The sequence below is a fragment of the Cotesia typhae genome, unplaced genomic scaffold (genome assembly GCF_013202065.1).
Source record: "Cotesia typhae breed Kobodo isofemale line unplaced genomic scaffold, CoteBio_Ctyphae contig_20, whole genome shotgun sequence".
Classification (NCBI taxonomy): Eukaryota; Metazoa; Arthropoda; class Insecta; order Hymenoptera; family Braconidae; genus Cotesia; species Cotesia typhae.
In genome coordinates this window covers 4,996,932-5,016,537 of record NW_027423725.1, presented here as the reverse complement: position 1 = coordinate 5,016,537, position 19,606 = coordinate 4,996,932, and the positions used below count along the sequence as shown (strand labels likewise).

The 19,606-nt window shown below is 31.6% G+C and overlaps 1 protein-coding gene across 2 annotated transcripts in view; it reads right to left on the bottom strand.

Annotated features, from left to right (window-relative positions):
* Window positions 1-19,193, bottom strand: part of LOC141537942 (frequenin-1) — a 32,451-nt gene extending 13,258 nt beyond the window's left edge. Inside the window, exons 1-3 of one of the 2 annotated variants that reach the window (XM_074259148.1) lie at window positions 18,854-19,193; window positions 17,556-17,918; window positions 16,228-16,606 (exon numbers count right to left, since the gene is read on the bottom strand). In XM_074259148.1, coding sequence (XP_074115249.1) covers window positions 16,228-16,291 — 64 coding nt within the window. In that variant the 5' untranslated portion in view covers window positions 16,292-16,606; window positions 17,556-17,918; window positions 18,854-19,193. Of the gene's footprint in view, window positions 1-16,227; window positions 16,607-17,555; window positions 17,919-18,853 lie in introns of those variants that run through there. The other variant, XM_074259149.1, reaches the window with a different exon arrangement.
* Between the last annotated feature and the right edge of the window lie 413 nt (window positions 19,194-19,606).

Here is a 19,606-nt window from a genome sequence, read left to right as displayed (position 1 = left end):
GGAGACAAGCCGAAGTTCAACGGAAATGCAGCCGGGGAAATAGAGTAGAGGGGATGCTCGTAGTTCCGCGCTCGCCGCTGGGCAACGCCGAAGCGCGAGAACTGTCCCGAGTCAGAGAGAAGAAACTAGGGCTTATAAGCAAATTTTTCACGCAGTTTCGGCAGATCAGCTTGAGCTTCCGGGCGGATGCTACACCCAGTAAGAAGTGCAAGTGTTGTGTACAAACAGAGAACAAGTTAATTGCATTAGATCGTTTGTCCTCACAACTGGTTGTGATACTCGCCGACACGACTCGCTTATAGCTATGGGTTGAAGAAATATTCATTTTTCCATGTATGTGGAGATTTTATGAATCAATCCACCAAAATATTTAATTAGACTCGATTAATATTATTTCAGACTTATTAATTTTCGACTAGTTTAATTTGAGATTTTTTTAGCATTATTATAGATAAATACTAATCGGGTTTCCGAAAACATCATAGTACGCAATCTGCTTTACTAAAACTTACTAATGATATTGCTAAAGCCAACGATAATAATCAGTTGACGCTAATAGTTTTCTTTGATTTGACCAAAGCTTTTGATTATGTCGATCATAAAATCATCTTGAAAACTTTAATTGAATTAGGCTTTACCCTAGAGACAGTTAAGTGGTTCTTATCTTATTTATCAAATAGAACTCAATCTGTACTTGATGGAGATGGTAAACCAGTTGGGTTTGAAGATACAACTTTTGAAGTTCCTCAAGGTTCCGTTCTTGGACCCATATTATTTCTACTTGTTATGAACTCTGTAGCAAAACGACTTTCTTGGTTTTTTTGGAATAACTTTTAAACGGCTTTACCGATCGATTCCAAAAACTAATCAGCTCTCAACCTTAAAAAACGACGTCGACCATCGCCAACCGCGACAAAATCGGTTCGTTCGTTCGTGAGATATCGTGAACGAAAGAAATCGAAAAAATAGATTTTTTTAACAAAAATCTTTGAAATTTTACATCTGATCAATTTATGTTAATAAATTGTTTATAATACTTAAAAAACTGCATCGATTGCTGCAAACCGCGTGAAAATCGGTTTACTAAATTAAAAGTTATAGCAGTTAGAAAATGAAACAAATCGTTTTCCATCAAACTTTTGGGCTCGAAGAGCTCAAAAGTATCAAACACCTCATTTTTGAACTTGGAGAGCTCAAAATATGGCAATAAATTTTTGAACTCGAAGAGCTCAGAAACATCGCAAAAGCGGCGAAATTGCAAGCGCGTAAGAACTGAACTTAGCGGGAAGTTACAGGGATGGTCTTTAGGGTCAACCGTTTTCAAAATTTTTTTTTATAATTCTAACTCTCTTACTGTGTTTACTTTCATCTCTATTATTCTTAAATTTGTTAGTTAAATCTTTATAAACTCTTAAAATTGTTAGTTAATTCTTTTTAAATTCAAATCTTTCTTGAAATCAATGTATTACATTTAGTTTAAAATGCACAATAATGTAAATGGCATAATTATGAATAAACTAAACTAAATTATAAGTTGAATATCCTTTTTGATCATGTTTAAGATGGATTCAGATTTACTTGAATTCGCAGACTCTCAAATTTAATTGCCCTATTCTGTGGCTATGAGAATGTCATTCCTTCTTACATGATAAAATTGTTAAAAGTGCGTGAAGGACAATATTTTTGAAAATGTATGTAAATGAAAATGCGGTCTAGTTAACAAAAAAATATTTTTTTAATATTCTAGTGATTATTCGATGGTACCTTCTTCAGAACTCATTAATAAAAGGTTATGAAGCCTTAAATAGGTTACTGGGTCTCCGTAAGAAACAATAGTGACATGAACTAGAAAAGGAATAGGAAAAAGCACTCTTCCTTTCATTGCTTCGAATGTATATGATTTGCATTAATTGAAAATCATTAATTGCTGAAGAGTGACTTAATTTTATTTAACGGTCGTATTTGTATGATTAAAAAATGAAAAAACCTATTGGATGTGAAAGTTATTTTTAAGAGACGTTTTTTGAAGAATTTTTGAACTGTGATCTTTCAATATCCGAACAAAAACAGTTTCACTGTAAAAAATTGCGCCAAGTACACGTTCACAAGACTATGAAAAAAATTTTTTTGAAAATACCACTAAGAAAATTGAAAATTTTCGAAAGTCGAGTTTTCATCGGATCTCCATGTTTTGAGGTCTCATGAAGCCATTCTCATTGTTCCCACCGAGGTATTCGGCCGTGTCTCTCTCTCTCTCTCTCTCTGTAAGTACATAAACACGCTAATTTTTTGCTCTGTTTTTGCAACATTTTTCTGCTGTAAATTGCCTCCGGGCATTTTTTGTTTCAGAAATATTGCAAGCAACAAATTGCAATCTGCAGATTGACATATAAATTTTCCTTATGTGTTCGCTGTGGATTGAAAAATAATTAAATATAAATTACTCATCATTGAAGAGGTTAAGTTGACAGTGGTTTTAGTGTACAGTGGATTGTTAGCCAAATTAGCGTCAGTTGATGTCAACTCTCACTTGAAGTTTACCAGTTCTGAAAAATATCATCTATTTGATAACTACTCTGTTGATCTACAGTGTGTGCAACAAGGAGGTTTAAGTGACACTATTCATGACTGGCTAATTACCTAGTGATTTACCATTTACTTTACCTTCTATCAGTGATAACTTGTCAGTAAAGTTCTATCAAATTCTTTCTGACCATTTAATTGTTATGACTTGAGAATTTACAAAGCACCAATAGTGTGTGTACTGAGAAGGTTAATTTTACTTTCAATCTTCTGGTTATGCCATTGGTGCCTGACACATATATTAAATGCAAGAGACCTGTTAAATCATCTGTTATTTGTAACACTTGTCAACAGCATTTTCATCCTGGTTGTGCACGAGATTATGTAAAAAACAGGCCGCTGACTGATTGTTGCAGAAAACAATTTAACTATCTCCTGGGAAATTTAGAAACAAAAACAAGACTTGCCTCGATAAAATCTACTAGCTCTAATACCTCTTCAGTTTTCAGTTTCAAATCTGCCAGCTCTTCTCCTCTTGATCATACATTTAAAGCTCGCGGATCTACCTCACTTGTTCGTTTATCAACAGCTCGTGTATCAACCTCATTGAAATCACCTGTCACACCAAATACACCGATATCGATTGGTCCAGACTCAGTGTCTCATTCACCTATCACACCTCCAACAATGGCCCAGCTACCTTCAAATTGGTCTGAAAAGTCGCTTGACGATAAGATGACAGCTATGATGGAACAGTTTTTATCATCCAACATGTTGGTAAATAAGAAACTTGAGGAACTTAGTACGCAAATCGCTGACCTCAAAGATTCGCAAGCTGCTACTGTGTCTGACCTTTCGGAAGTTAAGGAAAATGTTAAAATAAATGCTGATTCAATTTCGAAATTAAACTTAGACATCAAAAAATTAAAAGAAGACAGTAAAACTAACATGAATATAATGCATAATAAACTAGCTGATCTGAGCAAACTAGTTACTCTTGAAAACAGTGTAGCTTCATCTACTTCATCTCTATTAGGAAGTACTACTGAGTTGGTAATCTCAGGTTTCCTGATTTAGTGGCTGATAAACTATCACCTTCTGAAATTCCGTCCGCTGTTTTAAATGCTCTAGAGTTACCACATTTGGTCAGCGATGTTTTGAGTGTTCGTAAATTTGTAAATAAAGATAGATCTAAACAACATAAGACTACCTATCATTCCTACATTATTGATTTGAAGTCTTCTCGAGTACGTGATTTCATTATAAGTTCGAAACGCAAGTCAAAAATCTTTTGACTAAAATTGTGTTTCCGGACTATGTTGATCAAAATTCCACATTTGCTATATACGTCAATGAATTTTTATTACCAGAGACACATAAATTACTTTTACAAACTAAAGAAAAGGCTAAGTTAAAAAGATCAAGTATGTCTGGGTGACAAGTGGACAAATTTTTGCTAAAAGAGAAAATGGCTCTGAAATAATTAAAATTAAATGTGTTTCTGATCTCACTAAACTAGATTAACAGTCAACTGATTCAACTAATAGCTCAACTAAAACTGCCTGAAGAGATTGTAAACTCATCTAGTCTTGAAGTGTTCAAAAATAAAATTTTTGACCATTTGTTGAATTTGGATTATTAATTTTGTTATTGTAAAGTGATAAGTTCTCTGATAATTACTGTTAGATTCTAAGTGTTAAATTCTCCAACTTTGTTCTTTTATCAGCTGTTATTAATTGAATAATTTATTGAGTATGTTAGTTGAATCAGATAAAATAAATATAAATTTTTATATTAGATTTTATTATAGTTTATGTACTTATATAATTTTTCTATTATTATTGTATTTGTAAATCATATTGTATTTAAAATTGCCATTTGGCTTGTGCCTTGGCATTAATAAACTATCAATCAATCAATCAATCAATCAATCTCTCTCTCTCTCTCTCTCTCTCTCTCTCTCTCTCTCTCTCTCTCTCTCTCTCTCTCTCTCTCTCTCTCTCTCTCTCTCTCTCTCTCTCTCTCTCTCTCTCTCTCTCTCTCTCTCTCTCTCTCTCTCTCTCTCTCTCTCTCTCTCTCTCTCTCTGTGTGTGTGTGTGTGTGTGTGTGTGTGTGTGTGTGTGTGTGTGTGTGTGTGTGTGTGTGTGTGTGTGTGTGTGTGTGTGTGTGTGTGTGTGTGTGTGTGTGTGTGTGTGTGTGTGTGTGTGTGTGTGTGTGTGTGTGTGTGTGTGTGTGTGTGTGTGTGTGTATGTACGTGTGTAAATAAATTTTTGTCATACGGTTTCTGAAAAACGAATTAACCAATTAAATTCTTCGACACTTAATTCGAAAGAGCTTATCAAAAATGATTAGATTTGAGAGTTAATTCATCAAGCCATTCTGAAGAAATTGAAAAAAAAAATTTTAATTTTTATGTTTTTTTAAAATAACGTTAAAGCGTTCGGAAAAATCATAATAAAGCCATGTATTCATTTTTTTTTTTTGCTTAAAAAACTGCTTCAAATGTATTTTCGAAAATGAAAATAGAACGACGCATCCAAAAGTTATAGTTCTTTAAAAATTCACAAAATTTTGTTTTTCGCTATTTTTTAAAAATATCTTCGTAATTTCTCAACCAATCAATATAAACCTACACTGATAGAAAAACAATCTTGATTCAAGAAACTTTTTTTCTTAAAAATTTGAACTCTTGAAACTAGATATAGATATATTCCTTTCAAGAATTTTTGTCTCTTGGTTCAAGATAGGCGATATAACATTGATTCAAGATGTTACCGACTTGTGTTAAGAATGGTTTTTTTTTTTGAGTCATTAATTTACTTATTTCCAAGAAATAATTTTTTTTCGGTATAACAATTAAAGACTATTTAGTTTTTGAAATATACTTTGATGAATTATTTTAAGTTTTTTAAACGATAATGTTTTTTGGTTGAAAAACTAAACGTATCGATTGAAGATAATATAGCTCTTAAGCCAAGAAAATCTAAATCAAAACAAGAAATTCTTAAAGCAAAATAATCATTTGTCTTCCAAAATAAATTCTTAGATCAAGAAAATATCTCTTGAGTCAACATAAATTTTCCATCAGTGTACACATTTATTTTGTACTTGAAGGAGGTCCAAGTACTCTGCTAGTGTGGGTTTTTTTTATGCTTTAAAAACTGTGTCCAATGCTTTTTTAAAAAAGAAAATCGAACTATACATTCAAAAGTTACATACACTCAAATATTAACCAAAAAATTCATTTTAAGGCGCTTCGAATTTAAAGTAACGGGAAGTTCTAAGGTTGGCCTGCCCTATCAACAGATTTTCATATTTTTTCTTTAAAAAAAGATAAAAATAAAAACAAAAATCTAAGTAGCCGATGTGATTCTATATGATTTTCGGAAATTAAAAAAATTTTTTTATTAATTTAAAAATTAAAATAAACTATTTTGGAACATACTCGGTGTGCGTGGTTGCAGAATATTTTACTTTTTATGAAATTCGTGAAATCTATCTACTAGGACTTGAAAAAATTTGAAGTACACAAAGACGCACACCAAGTCTATTCCAAAATTGTTTCTTTTCACTAGCGGTAATATAAGATGTAAAGTATTATTAAAGAAAAAAAGGTCTGTAAAATTAATAAAATTTCGTAACTTCAAAATATCGTTCTGCTTACAATAAACATACTCGGTAGCCTGGCGCTCCATTTACAACGGATTTAAACGGGACTTGGCGCCAGACTCTACCAAGTCATTGGAGAAGCGATCATAAATGAGCAGAATTAATTTCCATGACTAAAAACATCAGCCTTTAATATAAATTTGATTTTTAAAAATCAGACTGGAGATGAAAAGTTGAAAAATTTTACTACTTTAAGTTGGAAAATTATTTACTTAATAACAGTATAATTTATGAGTTCAATTGTCATACAGATCAATTGTACGTAAGTCAACGATCGTATTACTGTGTGGTATTTGTTGTAACTCTCAGTTTATATTATTCAAAAGCTATTTAACCATTTAACCGCTTACTTTTCAAAACTAATTACAATGAAATTTTTATTTGATTGAATATTTTCTCAAAAAGCTCTGAATAAATCTAATACACTATCGAATTATGGTTCTGGAATTGGTAACTATAAAATGTCTTGTTAGTAGATTTCATCGAAATCTAACTATTACATTTGTTTTCATAAAAGATCATCCAAAAAATTTTGCCATTTTGCCACTCAGTTTGTCAAGCTGATTCGGAAAATACCTATGGTTCCTGTAGGTGAATGCGTGGGAGGGAGTAGGTGGAGGCGTAGAAAGGTGTGAGTATCGGTATTCACCTAAATGTAAAGAAAAGAGTTAATATAATCCCTTTACGTTCATATCAATATAAAAATACAAAGAAATTAAAATAAAATGCCTGGCTTTAGTTTGTATTAACGGGAAAAATGTTTATAAAAGTAAATCGTAAAAAAAATAAAAAAGGGTTTATAAAATCCGAAAAATAAGTAGCCTATAATCATCTACGAGAAATTTCGCGTCGAATGGTCGCAGTCTTATCACGATAGATTCAGTAGTTTTGACGTGATGGAGCGTCAGCGGAACCCTGTTTTGCTTATATATTATATATATATATACGATAGAACGCGCCTTGTCACGACAATAGCGTTTTTAATTAATTATCGATCCTTTCCAAACTCCTTTCCAAACATGCTTCATCTATCGATAAGCACCAAGATCAAATTCGAAGATGAGCTTAATCAGCTGAAAAGTTTAAAAATGACGAGATGTCAAAATTTTCAAGATCCTAAAAATTCATATTCTTTCACTTTCTTCCTTGAATAACTTTTAAATGCGATTTCTCATCCGATTTCTGAAAATTGCATCTAAAAGCTATTTAAGTAAGCTTCGATTTCCATATCCGAATGTATATTTAGATTTAAAATTACTTAATTAGTTTAACATCATTTTATGAAATTTGCTATTGCATTCGTTTCCGAAAATATTTTGATTTTTTTAATAATGTTTTACGTTCTATAGGTCGACGATCGAATGTCGAATTCAAGTAAATTTCAAAAAATGAAACCTTTATAGCTAATGTTATCATAAATAAGGGAGGGGGGAGGGCAAAGTGGGCCCCTTAAAAAATGGTCATATCCTTACTTTTTTTTACTCTTTGCACTACTTTTTAGCCTCTTGTCAGTGATTCAACATTGATAAGCTGTGCCCATTAAAATAAAAAAATCTAGAATGTCGGGCAAAGTGGGCTGTCATCCGAAAATCTTGTCATAAAAATTTTTTTCGTACACTCTGAAAGTTTTGAATCGTAATCTTTTTCGAGTATGGCGCAAATTACCCAATGAAAATAGTGTAAAATAAAAAGTTAAGTTGGCAACATGAAAATAAAATTAATTTGAAGTAACATTCTTACCATCCGTCGAAAAAATGAAACCCTCTAACCTCACAATCTCATAATTTTCAAATGCATTAGTTAGATGTTTCAATCGTTAAAATCATTAAAATTATTGCAAAGACCTCCTTGAAACTAAAATTCAAAATTCTGGGCAATATGAATGCTTCAAATTACCCAATGTATTAATTTTATGAAGCTTTTTCAATTCTGGGCAATATGAATGCTCCAAATTACCCAACTTATTAATTTTTTTAAACTGTTTAAATTCTGGGCAATATGAATGCTCTAAATTACCCAAGACATGCTCCATATATGGATATATTCATTTGTTTTAAACAAAACATCATCGCGCTAACGAAAAAGGTAGGTATGAAACAATTAACGATTTAGCGTCAGTATCACCATGGCTTTCCAACGGAAAATACGAGCTGCGAATACAAAAAATTTTAATGGACACACTTATAACATTCATTCTTTAACATCTCAAGATTGCTGGTATGTATTACGCTTTTTTTTCTTTTCATTTTATTTAAATTTTGCTTGCTACTTATTGTTGAATATGCTTTTAGGTACATCAAATACAACCAGCGTTCAAATAAAAAAAGTCCTGGTTACGGATGTCGAGGTTCTGCTCGCTTAATCAAGCATCCGGACAATACAGAAACGATCATTCGTTTAAAAAAGCATAAAAGATCATGTCCAAAGCAAGTAGAGCATTTGTTGGAAGTTCATGCTCTTAAAGTAGATCTCAAGGTCCATGCTAAAACAATGCCATTAGCTGGTCAACTATCTAATGAATACGACAATTTAATCGAGAAGTAAGTATTTTTTACCTTGTTAATTATAATTTTCTTTAAAGTTAATGCACAAAAGTCGGTGTCATTCTTGTAACTTTCTCGTTCGATCTGTGATTGGTTGTTAAAGTTTATGGCGGGGAATTAAAAATCATAAAGACGTGTAAAGGAAACGTCATGTGTTTAGTCTTTTTGTAAAAAATTAATTGACGGAAATCTACTGAACTTTTTGTTTAATCGGTTAGTGATAGGTTGTCAGAAGTTTTGAAAGAATTAAGACGTGCATGATGTAAGTCCTTTTTTAAAAAGCTCATTGACAATTTTTGACGTAATTTTTGTAACTTTTTTAATAAATCATATTCGGTCGTTGTAATTTAATTGTAATCATTTCATTTTATAGACATCCTGTGGCAGCTCAAGAAATTCCTTTTAAAATAGTGCGAAGTCAAATGGGTTGTGATTTTAGGGTAAATCAACCACGTAATCCAGTAAGCTTTTTAGCTTTTACTGAGTTTGTAACTTCTCCAAGAGGGAGAGAGTATTTAAAATATACTCTCGTAAATGAGCAAGGTGCCAAGGCTTCCTACCAAATAATGGCCCTAAATTTTGGAAATGCTTTTAACCAATGCTTAGCTTTTTACAATGTGGAGTTTCTCAATTATTTTGATGACTCTCAGATAAATATCGATGGGACTTTTCGGTTTACGTCGAAGTTCAAGCGTCAACACCTCCAGCCGTATCAACATCTCATTATTTCAAGCGATATTGATGGGAAGGTAAATACACTTTGTTTGATGTCGGTACAAAAGAGATTGACTAAAGCGCTCTTATGAGTGTATTCAAACTTTAAACACCTATACTTAATATCTAACATGGGTCATTCTCATGGCAATTTCTATGATCGTTCTTATGAACGCGATATCAAATGGCGGCTGCACATGCGCCCATGATTTAGCGGGAAGAAGACCGGGAGCCCGGGGCACGAGACTGGTGGGGACGCCATGAGCGGCAGTTGTACTGGGACTAGTGACTAGTGCAATATACCTGCGTTCTCTCTGACAAAGAAATTATTCCATTGTGTTTTATTATTTGCTAACGTAATTAATTATCAGTTAATTATCAGTTCTCATACTTAATTAAATTCATTGATTCGACATTTGTGCATTAATTTTAAACTTAACATAAATTCGTGGTCAAATATTTAAGACGCTAATAAAAAGTACGTCGTACTTAGCGTTTAGCATCGCGGCCATTGTCTTCAATCGCGTGATAAATTAGACGCAATAAATTATCATTGTTAAAAGTTTGTCAAGAATCTTCAATTCAGTTTCATAATATTCAATTATAATTAAAATCATTGTTAATTAGTTATATTTTGCAAGTGTTAATTGAATTTAGTCAGTCGTAATTATTAACTTAACTTCATTGATGTGCTTTATTTAATTAAATTTAATCGTGTTAATTGTTAAATTCAAATCAAATTTACAAGAAACAAGGTACATTAATAAATTCATATGTTTAATAATTTGTTGAGTTATTCAGAAAATAATTTAAATTAAATAGTAAATTCTCGCGTAAATTAGAAAACTACATTCAACTACTAATTTAAACAAAATATTCAAATCATTTAAATCAAAAATAATTCGATCCTCTCGGATCATAACATAACTTGATCCCACTGATCAAGGATTCGATCCCAGCGATCAATTCGTAACATAACTTGATCCCACTGATCAAGGATTCGATCCCAGCGATCAATTCGTAACATAACTTGATCCCACTGATCAAGGATTCGATCCCAGCGATCAATTCATTACACAACTTGATCCCACTGATCAAGGATTCGATCCCAGCGATCAAATTTATAACATAACTTGATCCCACTGATCAAAGATTCGATCCCAGCGATCAAACTTATAACACAACTCGATCCCAGCGACCAAATTCAATACTTGAACCTACTGGTTCTTTCAAACCATTCTAAACACACAGTCAATTCTCTTCCGATTACAAACACACGATCCTTTCTGATCATAATTATATTTTACATCTCTACTGAGATATTAACGGTTGACGGTTAACCACAATAACCTAACGGCAGCTGAGATCAATTCTCACCCCTCATTGCACAACAGTGCAATTATTATATACATTCATATCAATACACATATACACTCACATATCTCTTAATTGTATTCAACTTCGAGGAGTTTTTCTCTAGCAATTGCTAGAGTTTTCTCCCATTGGGGAATAAATTAATCACAATTATTCACCCCAACACCGAGTCTTTTATTTTTAAATAAATAGATCCTGAACCAATTTCCAACCAATCAACTACATACAGAAGAATTACGGAAATTCTCCTTAGTGGAGAGTTTGCGACAATACACACTTTTTTATTTTATTTAGATAAGCGAAAAAAAATGAGACAATAGTTAAAAATATTTTGCATTGATCAGTTCGATTTTTTTATATAACTAGATTTTTTCTGCCATTTACGTACTGATGCCTAACAAAAAAGAAACGACGTATAAAAGTGTACTTACAGAGGTTAAAAATTCTATTATACCGGATTGGAGACCAAAATTTGTAATTTCAGATTGGGAAACTGGATTACGGAATGCGGCCCAGGAAGTATATCCAAATACTTCATTGGTTGGATGCTTTTTTCACTACACACAAGTTAGTTATTATGTTATATTAATTAATCATTTATTTACTAATTTTTCGACCTTTCCTTTGTACTCGCTTGTTAACAAACTTTTTTTGTATTTTGCACAATACATCATGATGACCCTTTTTTTATTATATTCTCTCTTATCTATGCATGTATTCTATTATTCTAAGGCAATTGAGAAGAACTGGAAGAAGCATGGCCTTACACCTCTATCCAAATCCTCTTTCAAGGCTCTGTGCTTAAAAAAATTGATGATGGCTCTTCCTTTAGCTTCTGCAGACGACATACTCACTTTATTCATAATCATTGTGCTCCTTATCCCACCACCTATGTTCTTAAAATTAAATGATTTTATGGCTTATGTTTTTAACCACTGGCTGGCAACAATAGGGCCAGCGAATCTCTCAGTTGCGGGTAAAGATTCTTTACGAACTAACAACCCCTCAGAATCGATCAACAAGTCGATCAATAACACGACTCTACAAAAAAAATTTTCGTTCTTTGTCCTAAAGTTTATACTATTATTTTCCAGTTAGTTATGCACAAAAACGAAAAGAAAATATCTTTTTTCGGTATAAAGTTTGCTTTTGTGATAGTTATAATAATAATACTCATTTTTCAATTTTTTCATAAATTTTAATTGATTTTAATATTTTTAAAAAGACCGCGCGATGAGAGTGGGGTATTAACGTTTACACTGTGCCGCTAGATGGCACCCGAGTGATAAACAACCATCAGGTGTTATTTACAAGCCCAGAATAACTTAAAATGTCGTCACGAAAGTGCAAATACGATGCTGATGCATTTTGTTTAATATGTGGTCAATTTATTAAAGTTCGAGACGTGAAATATGAACTAAAGACATCTCACGTTCTCTGTGAAGCCTATGAAGCATATTTTGACTGTCCTGTACGGAATCAAGATAAGCCATGGGCTCAACATGTTGCTTGTAGTTATTGTAAAAGGTGTTTGGAAGGTAAGCAATTTTTATTTAATTAAGCGATGAATCCAAAATAATAGACATATTAATTTTTATTTTTATATTTTTAGGTTGGTATCGAGGTGAGAAAAGGTCTATGAAATTTGCAATACCAAGGATTTGGTGAGAACCAAAAGACCATATTACTGACTGCTACTTTTGTATGGTGAATGCGAGTAAAAGACGTAGAGGTAAAAATGCAAAACCTATTGAATATCCTGACCTCGAATCTTCTTCTGCTCCAATTGCTCACGACCTGACACGACCAGTACCTGAGCCACCAAAAAAAATATCGCAGAAAAGTAGCTCATCTTTTAGTTCTTATAAAAGTAATTCCGATAAGGAGTTTTTGCCTACACCTGAACAACCAAAACACTATCTCATTACTTCAGAAGATTTTAACGATCTAATTAGAGATTTAAATTTACCAAAAAATAAAGCAGAGCTTCTAGGCTCTCGGTTAAAACAGTGGAATTTGCTTGATGATGTTAAGATCACGGATCAGCGGACTAGGCATGAAATGTTTGCAACGTTTTTCACGAAGGAAGATGGACTTTGATTTTGTAATGACATTAAAGGTATGTTTGAAGCAATTGGCATACCCTGTGTCCCTAGCGAATGGCGTTTATTCATTGACAGCTCTACAAAAAGTTTAAAAGCAGTTCTATTGCACAACGGAAATAAATTTCCGTCTCTTCCAATTGCTCACTCAGTACATCTTAAAGAAAATTATGAAAGTGTCAAAATTTTGCTTGAATCTGTAAAGTATCGTGAGTATAACTGGGAGCTGATTGGAGATTTTAAAATGGTGGGATTTTTAATGGGGCTACAGGGTGGATATACAAAGTATCCGTGTTATTTGTGCTTGTGGGATAGCAGAGCAGATTCTAAACACTATATTCAACGGTCATGGCCTGTAAGAACAGAATTGTGTGTCGGAAAACAGAACGTCAAATTTGAGCCGATTGTTGAAGCGGAAAAGGTGTTAAGTGATTTATTATTCACCTTTTTTATAAAAAATTTCAGGGTGCCCACTTTGCTCCCAAAATTTTGAGCCCTTCCAAATTTTAGGGGAGCTCACTTTGTGCTCCTTTTCCCTACATAATTTCTGAAATGTTTTCTTGAATAACTGCGAAACTACACATGATAGAAAAAAACTTTTGTACTGAAATAAGTATGAACAGAAATTTTGAAAATTCAACTTGGGAAATCTACTTCTATTTCGACTGCCGAATGGTCTTTTTTTATGTATTGTATTTGTTTTTATCTTTACTAGTTAAATAACATTTCAAAAGAGAAATTATGAATCGATTTTTATAATTTATTTCAATTTCAAGTATATTATTATCAATTCGCGTGCAATAAGTGTGATTTCCGCACCAACATTAACATTTGAATAGCTGATTATTATCTGGACGATTTATTTACAGCTAAATTACAGTGATCCTAATCAGCTATTTACGATTGAAGTAATAAGGAAAATAATTGATCAATTATTTTCCTTATTATTTCAATCGTAATTTATGAAAGATTTTGTGTGTGTGTGTGTGACTGTAAGTGTGGATGTAAACCTCTCATAACTTTTGAACGGCTTGAACGATTTAATCAAGTGGTTGGTGCCATTCGAAAGGACTTGACAACTTAGGTTTTGAATATACTTTGGACCAATTCAGACCAGTATATTTTGAGAAATCTCAAAAAAACTACAAAAAAAATTTTTTCAAATGTGGTTTTTTTGGAATAACTTTTAAACGGCTCAAACGATCGATTCCAAAAACTAATCAGCTCTTAATATTAAAAAACCACGTTGATCGACACCAAGCCGGTCAAAATCGGTTGATTCGTTCGTGAGTTATCGTTGACGAAAGAAATCGAAAAAAAGTGTTTTTTTCGAATTACGCCGAAATTTCTGCTCTGACCAATTTGTGTTTGAAAATTTATCATAGAATTTGAAAAACTGCGTCGAATATTGCCAACTGTGTGAAAATGGGTTCATTCATTCAAAAGTTATTGCGGTTTGAAAATTCAAAAAATTGTGTTTTATTAAACTTCCATGAGACTTTTGAGCTCGGAGAACTCAAAACTATACGGAAACTATATTTATGAGCTAGAAGAGCTCAAAAACGTAATAAGTACAATTTTGAGTACTTAATTGCGAAAGTAGGGAGAAGTTGCAGAGATGGCCTTCAGGGTCAACCGTTTTCCTAATTTTTTTTTATTTCAGATCAGAGCAAAAGGTCAATCGACGCACGCTACACAGAAAAAAATTCATTGTTGCTGCAACAGGAGGCAGTTACGTTGCAGCAACAGGATCACTATCGTTGTTGCGATTTAATAGTAAAATATAGTTGGGTCATTCGCTGTCAAATCGACCAATAGTTGGAATCGACCCCTTTCGATTTAGATAGATTTTGATCAGAAGTTTTCTTTCATCACATAACGCACTTCTGCCAAAGGAAAAATGATAAGAAATTTTTTTCAAAAAATATACAAATTGAAAATTTTGCGATTTTTCCAGTTTTTCAATTTTGTTTTTGTAATATCTCGAACGCTATTATAGATACAAGAATGGCCTTTCGTTTGTTTGCAAGATGACACAGGGCTATTGAAAAAAAAATTTTTTTTGAAAAATGCCAAATTTTGAATTTTTGAAAATCGTCAAAAATGACAATCGACATCAAAATTTTGGCTTAATTTTGTTTGTATATCTTGTACTGATTTTTTAAGATCTTCAGATTTTTTAAACTGTTTTTTTTTTCAAAAAAAAATTTTTTTTTGTTTCTTGCAACTACTAAATAAGGTAAAATTATGCAGATACATAGTATTTTAATTTTGAGCATTAAAAAATTAAATGCACGACGTGGAAATATTAAATAATAAATTAATTTAAACTTTTTTTTTTTATTTTTTGGAGGTAATCTTAGTCAGGCTCAACACATGATATCATTTCTTTTTTTTAACGCATGATATATTTTGTCCGTTTCTTTACTTCAATAACAGTTTTTCACGTCAAATAACTCAAACAGATATTAATTTCCCGTAAAAATCAAAAATAATGTGATGAGAATATCAATTTCTATTCGTTCTTTCGAATCCTTGTTTACTTATAAATTTCTGCTCATTAATGTTGTTCAATCTCAAACTTCAAATCATTTCCATGTTAATCAGACGATAGGTGGTGTCGGCAAGTTTAAATTAAGTAAAAAAATGACACACAACGAATTATATCATGAGTTACGCCTGACTTTAAGATTACGTCCAAAAAAAGAAAAAAGTTAACATTTTTTCATTATTTCCACGTCGTGCATTTAACTTTTCAATACTCAAAATTACAATACTATGTATCTGCATAACTTTACCTTATTTAAGAGTTTCTAAAAAACGAAAAAAAATTTTTTTTTATAGTTCAAAAATTCATATTTTTGAAAAAAAAAATTAGGAATACGGTAGACCCTGAAGGCCATCCGTGCAACTTCTCGCTAATTCCATGCCTAGGTGCATAAAACTGCACTAATGATGTTTTTGAGCTCTTCGAGCTTAAAAGTCTGATAGAAGTATCATAGAACAATATTCTTTAAATTTTCAAACCGCACTAACTTTTCAATAAATCAACCGATTTTCACGCGGTTGGCAGAATTTGACGCAATTTTTTTAGTTTCATGATGAATCTCCAAGTTTGAATTGATAAAACTAGGATATTTGGAGCAATTCCAAAAAAACACTTTTGTTCATGAATGAACATATATATATATAACAATATATATATATATATAAATAATTTTTCGATGTGGACTGTAATATTATATGCAGGAAATTTCTCTTTCAAGTGTATTATTACGGTTAAATTAAAGTGGTATACTCACAATATGTGTCCGTAGTTAGACGATCGATTGTGTCTTGCTTGAGTTTACTGTTTTTTTTTCCCATATTTGTTGGCGTCAATAAATTTCTTTTTTTATAATTCCTTTTTTTCAGTTGCCCTCAAGTTGTTCTGACCTAGTATAACTTAAATGATATAACTTTTATATTTTATATAATATTATTATTATTATTATTATCAGTTTCTCTTGAGCTGCCGACAATTTTGAATCACAAATTGTCGTATTTACATAGTATGAAAAATATCAAAGTTTTATTCCAACTGTGATATATCCCTGTGACTTATAAGTTCCTCCAAGTATTTTATTGTTTATACACTATCGTACGGTGTGTAGAATCGTCTTCAGCCATTAACCTCGCTTGCTGAGAACAAACATAATAACAATAATTATGATTTTAACTAGCCTTTTAAATGTAATTATAGAAAATCGATAAAACCAAAAAAGTTGTCGAAATAAACATATAAGCTAAACAACGTCGATATTGAGGTAAAGGAAACTTGTTTTGGGATGTACCGGTAAAGCAAAAACAAAAAAAGGATAATTATGTTATTGGTTCATTTACGAAACACAAGTTAGTTCTTAATTAAATTGACGAATATTTTATGCAATAATTTTTTTTTATTAAAAAAAAAAAATCCTCCGTTTACCTAACATTGATTTTTAGAAGCAACATTTGAATCATTAAATAAAAAACATATACGGAAAAACAAACACGTAAATGTCAATATCACGAAAGCGCACATGTAGAGTATGTTATAATATACTTAATACTTAAATATTACTTGGTCGTAATTTATACTCTGAATCATTTACCCCAAGTTTCACGAACTAGTGGTTGTATAGCTAAAGCTAGATAAAAGTTTTGTCTCTAGTTCATTTTTAAATACGTCAACGAGAGACATTTTTAAATTTTGAAGAGTGAATTTATATTACAAAATTTAATCATCAGTCTGATATTTACTGTTGGCAAAACTATGATTTTTTTTTTCCGAGAAAATGTGTGTTATAAATGAAATTAAAATCTTTCAAAGGAAAAACAAAGATTGGAGTAATTAGCATCACCTCATGCACCAAATTTTCCGTCCTTGGCCTACTACTAGGACCTCGATCGCTTACACGGGGTGTGACTCTTTTGCAAAAGCATAGAATAAATTAACATATGAATCTATAAAATTTTTTTGGGAAAAATTCGATTTCTTTCTTGTAATATACAAAACAATTATGAATTATAAATTGAAATTGTGTATGTCTCAAAATATTTAGTGATTTTTAAATATGTTATAAGTTAAAAATAAGCAAAATTCACAAACCTGAGTTAATATAAAACAATGTCTCCACTTATAATAACTACAATCTTCACAATTAGTTGATTATAAAATATAAATACAATAAAACGAGTGTTTAAGAGGTATGTATTATATTAATAGTTTTAGCTACATTCATGAAAAATATCTCTTGATATAATAATATAGATTTTCATTCATAAACAGATATATGTATATTCTTCACTCACTTCATTTTTACTCCAAATTAAAAGAAACAAACAAGGCATATTAAACAAAAGTGAATCCGCCATGACGTTACGATTCCCGGCGTCATACTGGCTGGTTAAAATCTATATATGTGAACTAGTGATAGTGGGCATTTGGTTGGTGGTTCGAAGGACTGAAAGACTGTAAGAGAAAATTTATTGACAGCGCACGCGCTATAATATTTCAAGTAAATATACTACACAAATATAACTGCATATGATATGTCAGTTGAAAAAATTATTTTATTATATTACTGTTAACTATTTTTTATGCTCGAAGCTCCTCTAGAGCAAAGCATCTAATATTACGCTATGATTAAATTTATTAATTCACGCTTCAATTTTGAGAAGAATTTGTTCTTTTTAAATAGTAATGGTAAATACAATTAATAGGGTAATAATGAACCTGAAACAGGCAACATTAAATATTTGGACTATTGTTCTGCTTGAAGTATTATAAAAGACTATATTTAACTACATATTATTATTTAAATGGGTGCAATGTTACGGGATAATCTATCGTAGGGTAACACAAAAAAGTGACATTTTTCATGTCTCTTATAGGAATATGTACATTTAGCATATATATTCATTTCTGACATAATATGTTAATAGCGCTTCCCAAATATGAGTCAACTGAAAAATTTTTCGAGGGTGGTTAAGATTAAAAAAAATTTATATAGTTATTCACAATTGCCCTGACCCGAAATTCGAGCTAAGCTCAAAGAGTTTAGCTGTTCTTTGCTTTTGAGCTTCCGAGTTCAAAAGCCTGATAGAAGTTTAATAAAACAATATTTTAAAAATTTTCAAACTGCAATTACTTTTGAATGCATGAATCGATTTTCACGCAGTTGGCAGCATTCGACGTAGTTTTTCGAATCCTATGATTTATTTTTAAACACAAATTGTTCGAACTGAAAATTATAAAGAAATTTGAATGTTAGAATTATGATAATTGCATGAGAGAAATCTGCGAATGAAAGAATAATGAGAGGACCTGGTGTGCGTGAATCAAAATTCAATGAGCAAAAAATATTCATAAAAAATAACACTATTTATTAAATAACACCACTTTACCTATACACAATGTTGTATTAATTATCGATTCACTTATTAATTATAGATTAATGTTCTAATCTTGAGCACGCGTCCAGCACGTGTTTATTTATTCTTGAATTTTCTTAATTTGTAATATAAACTCATGAGAATCGCAAAATGAAAGCAGTAAATTATTGAAAAGTACGTAATTAACTTAGAAAGAATAATTATGAGAGATATTAGAATAGTTAGCATTAATTAAATTAATGTAATTAAATCAGCACGATTTGTTTCTAAAAAAAAAACCAAAAGCTAACCAACAAAACCATAAGGACAGAGCAACCAAAAAAACCCACTTTTTCCTCTCCTTTTTCAACTTATAGAAAAGCAACAGTAGTGACGCCTGAGTAACATAATTACTAAAGGGCCACTGCAGGTAAGTATGGTGACTTGTATGTCAGTTAAGCGGGAGGTTTAAACATTGAAACATTCACTTTTTTAAAATTTGTTCGACAACGATAACTGACCTCTTTTTTTTGAGTTCGTATAATTATATCATTATATCAAAAACGATCCGAAAAGAAATGTCGGAGCTATGTTAAACACACACACACACACACCCTTATACATACATACTTGCATACATACAGACATACAGACGCCCTCTCGATCTTAGAGGCGCCATATAGAATTTATCCTTATAAAATTTTCTGCCTCTTTTGAGATCCTATCAAATTTTATATCTGTAGGAACCGAATTTGAAGGATATGAATTTTCACCAAATTTAGAGTC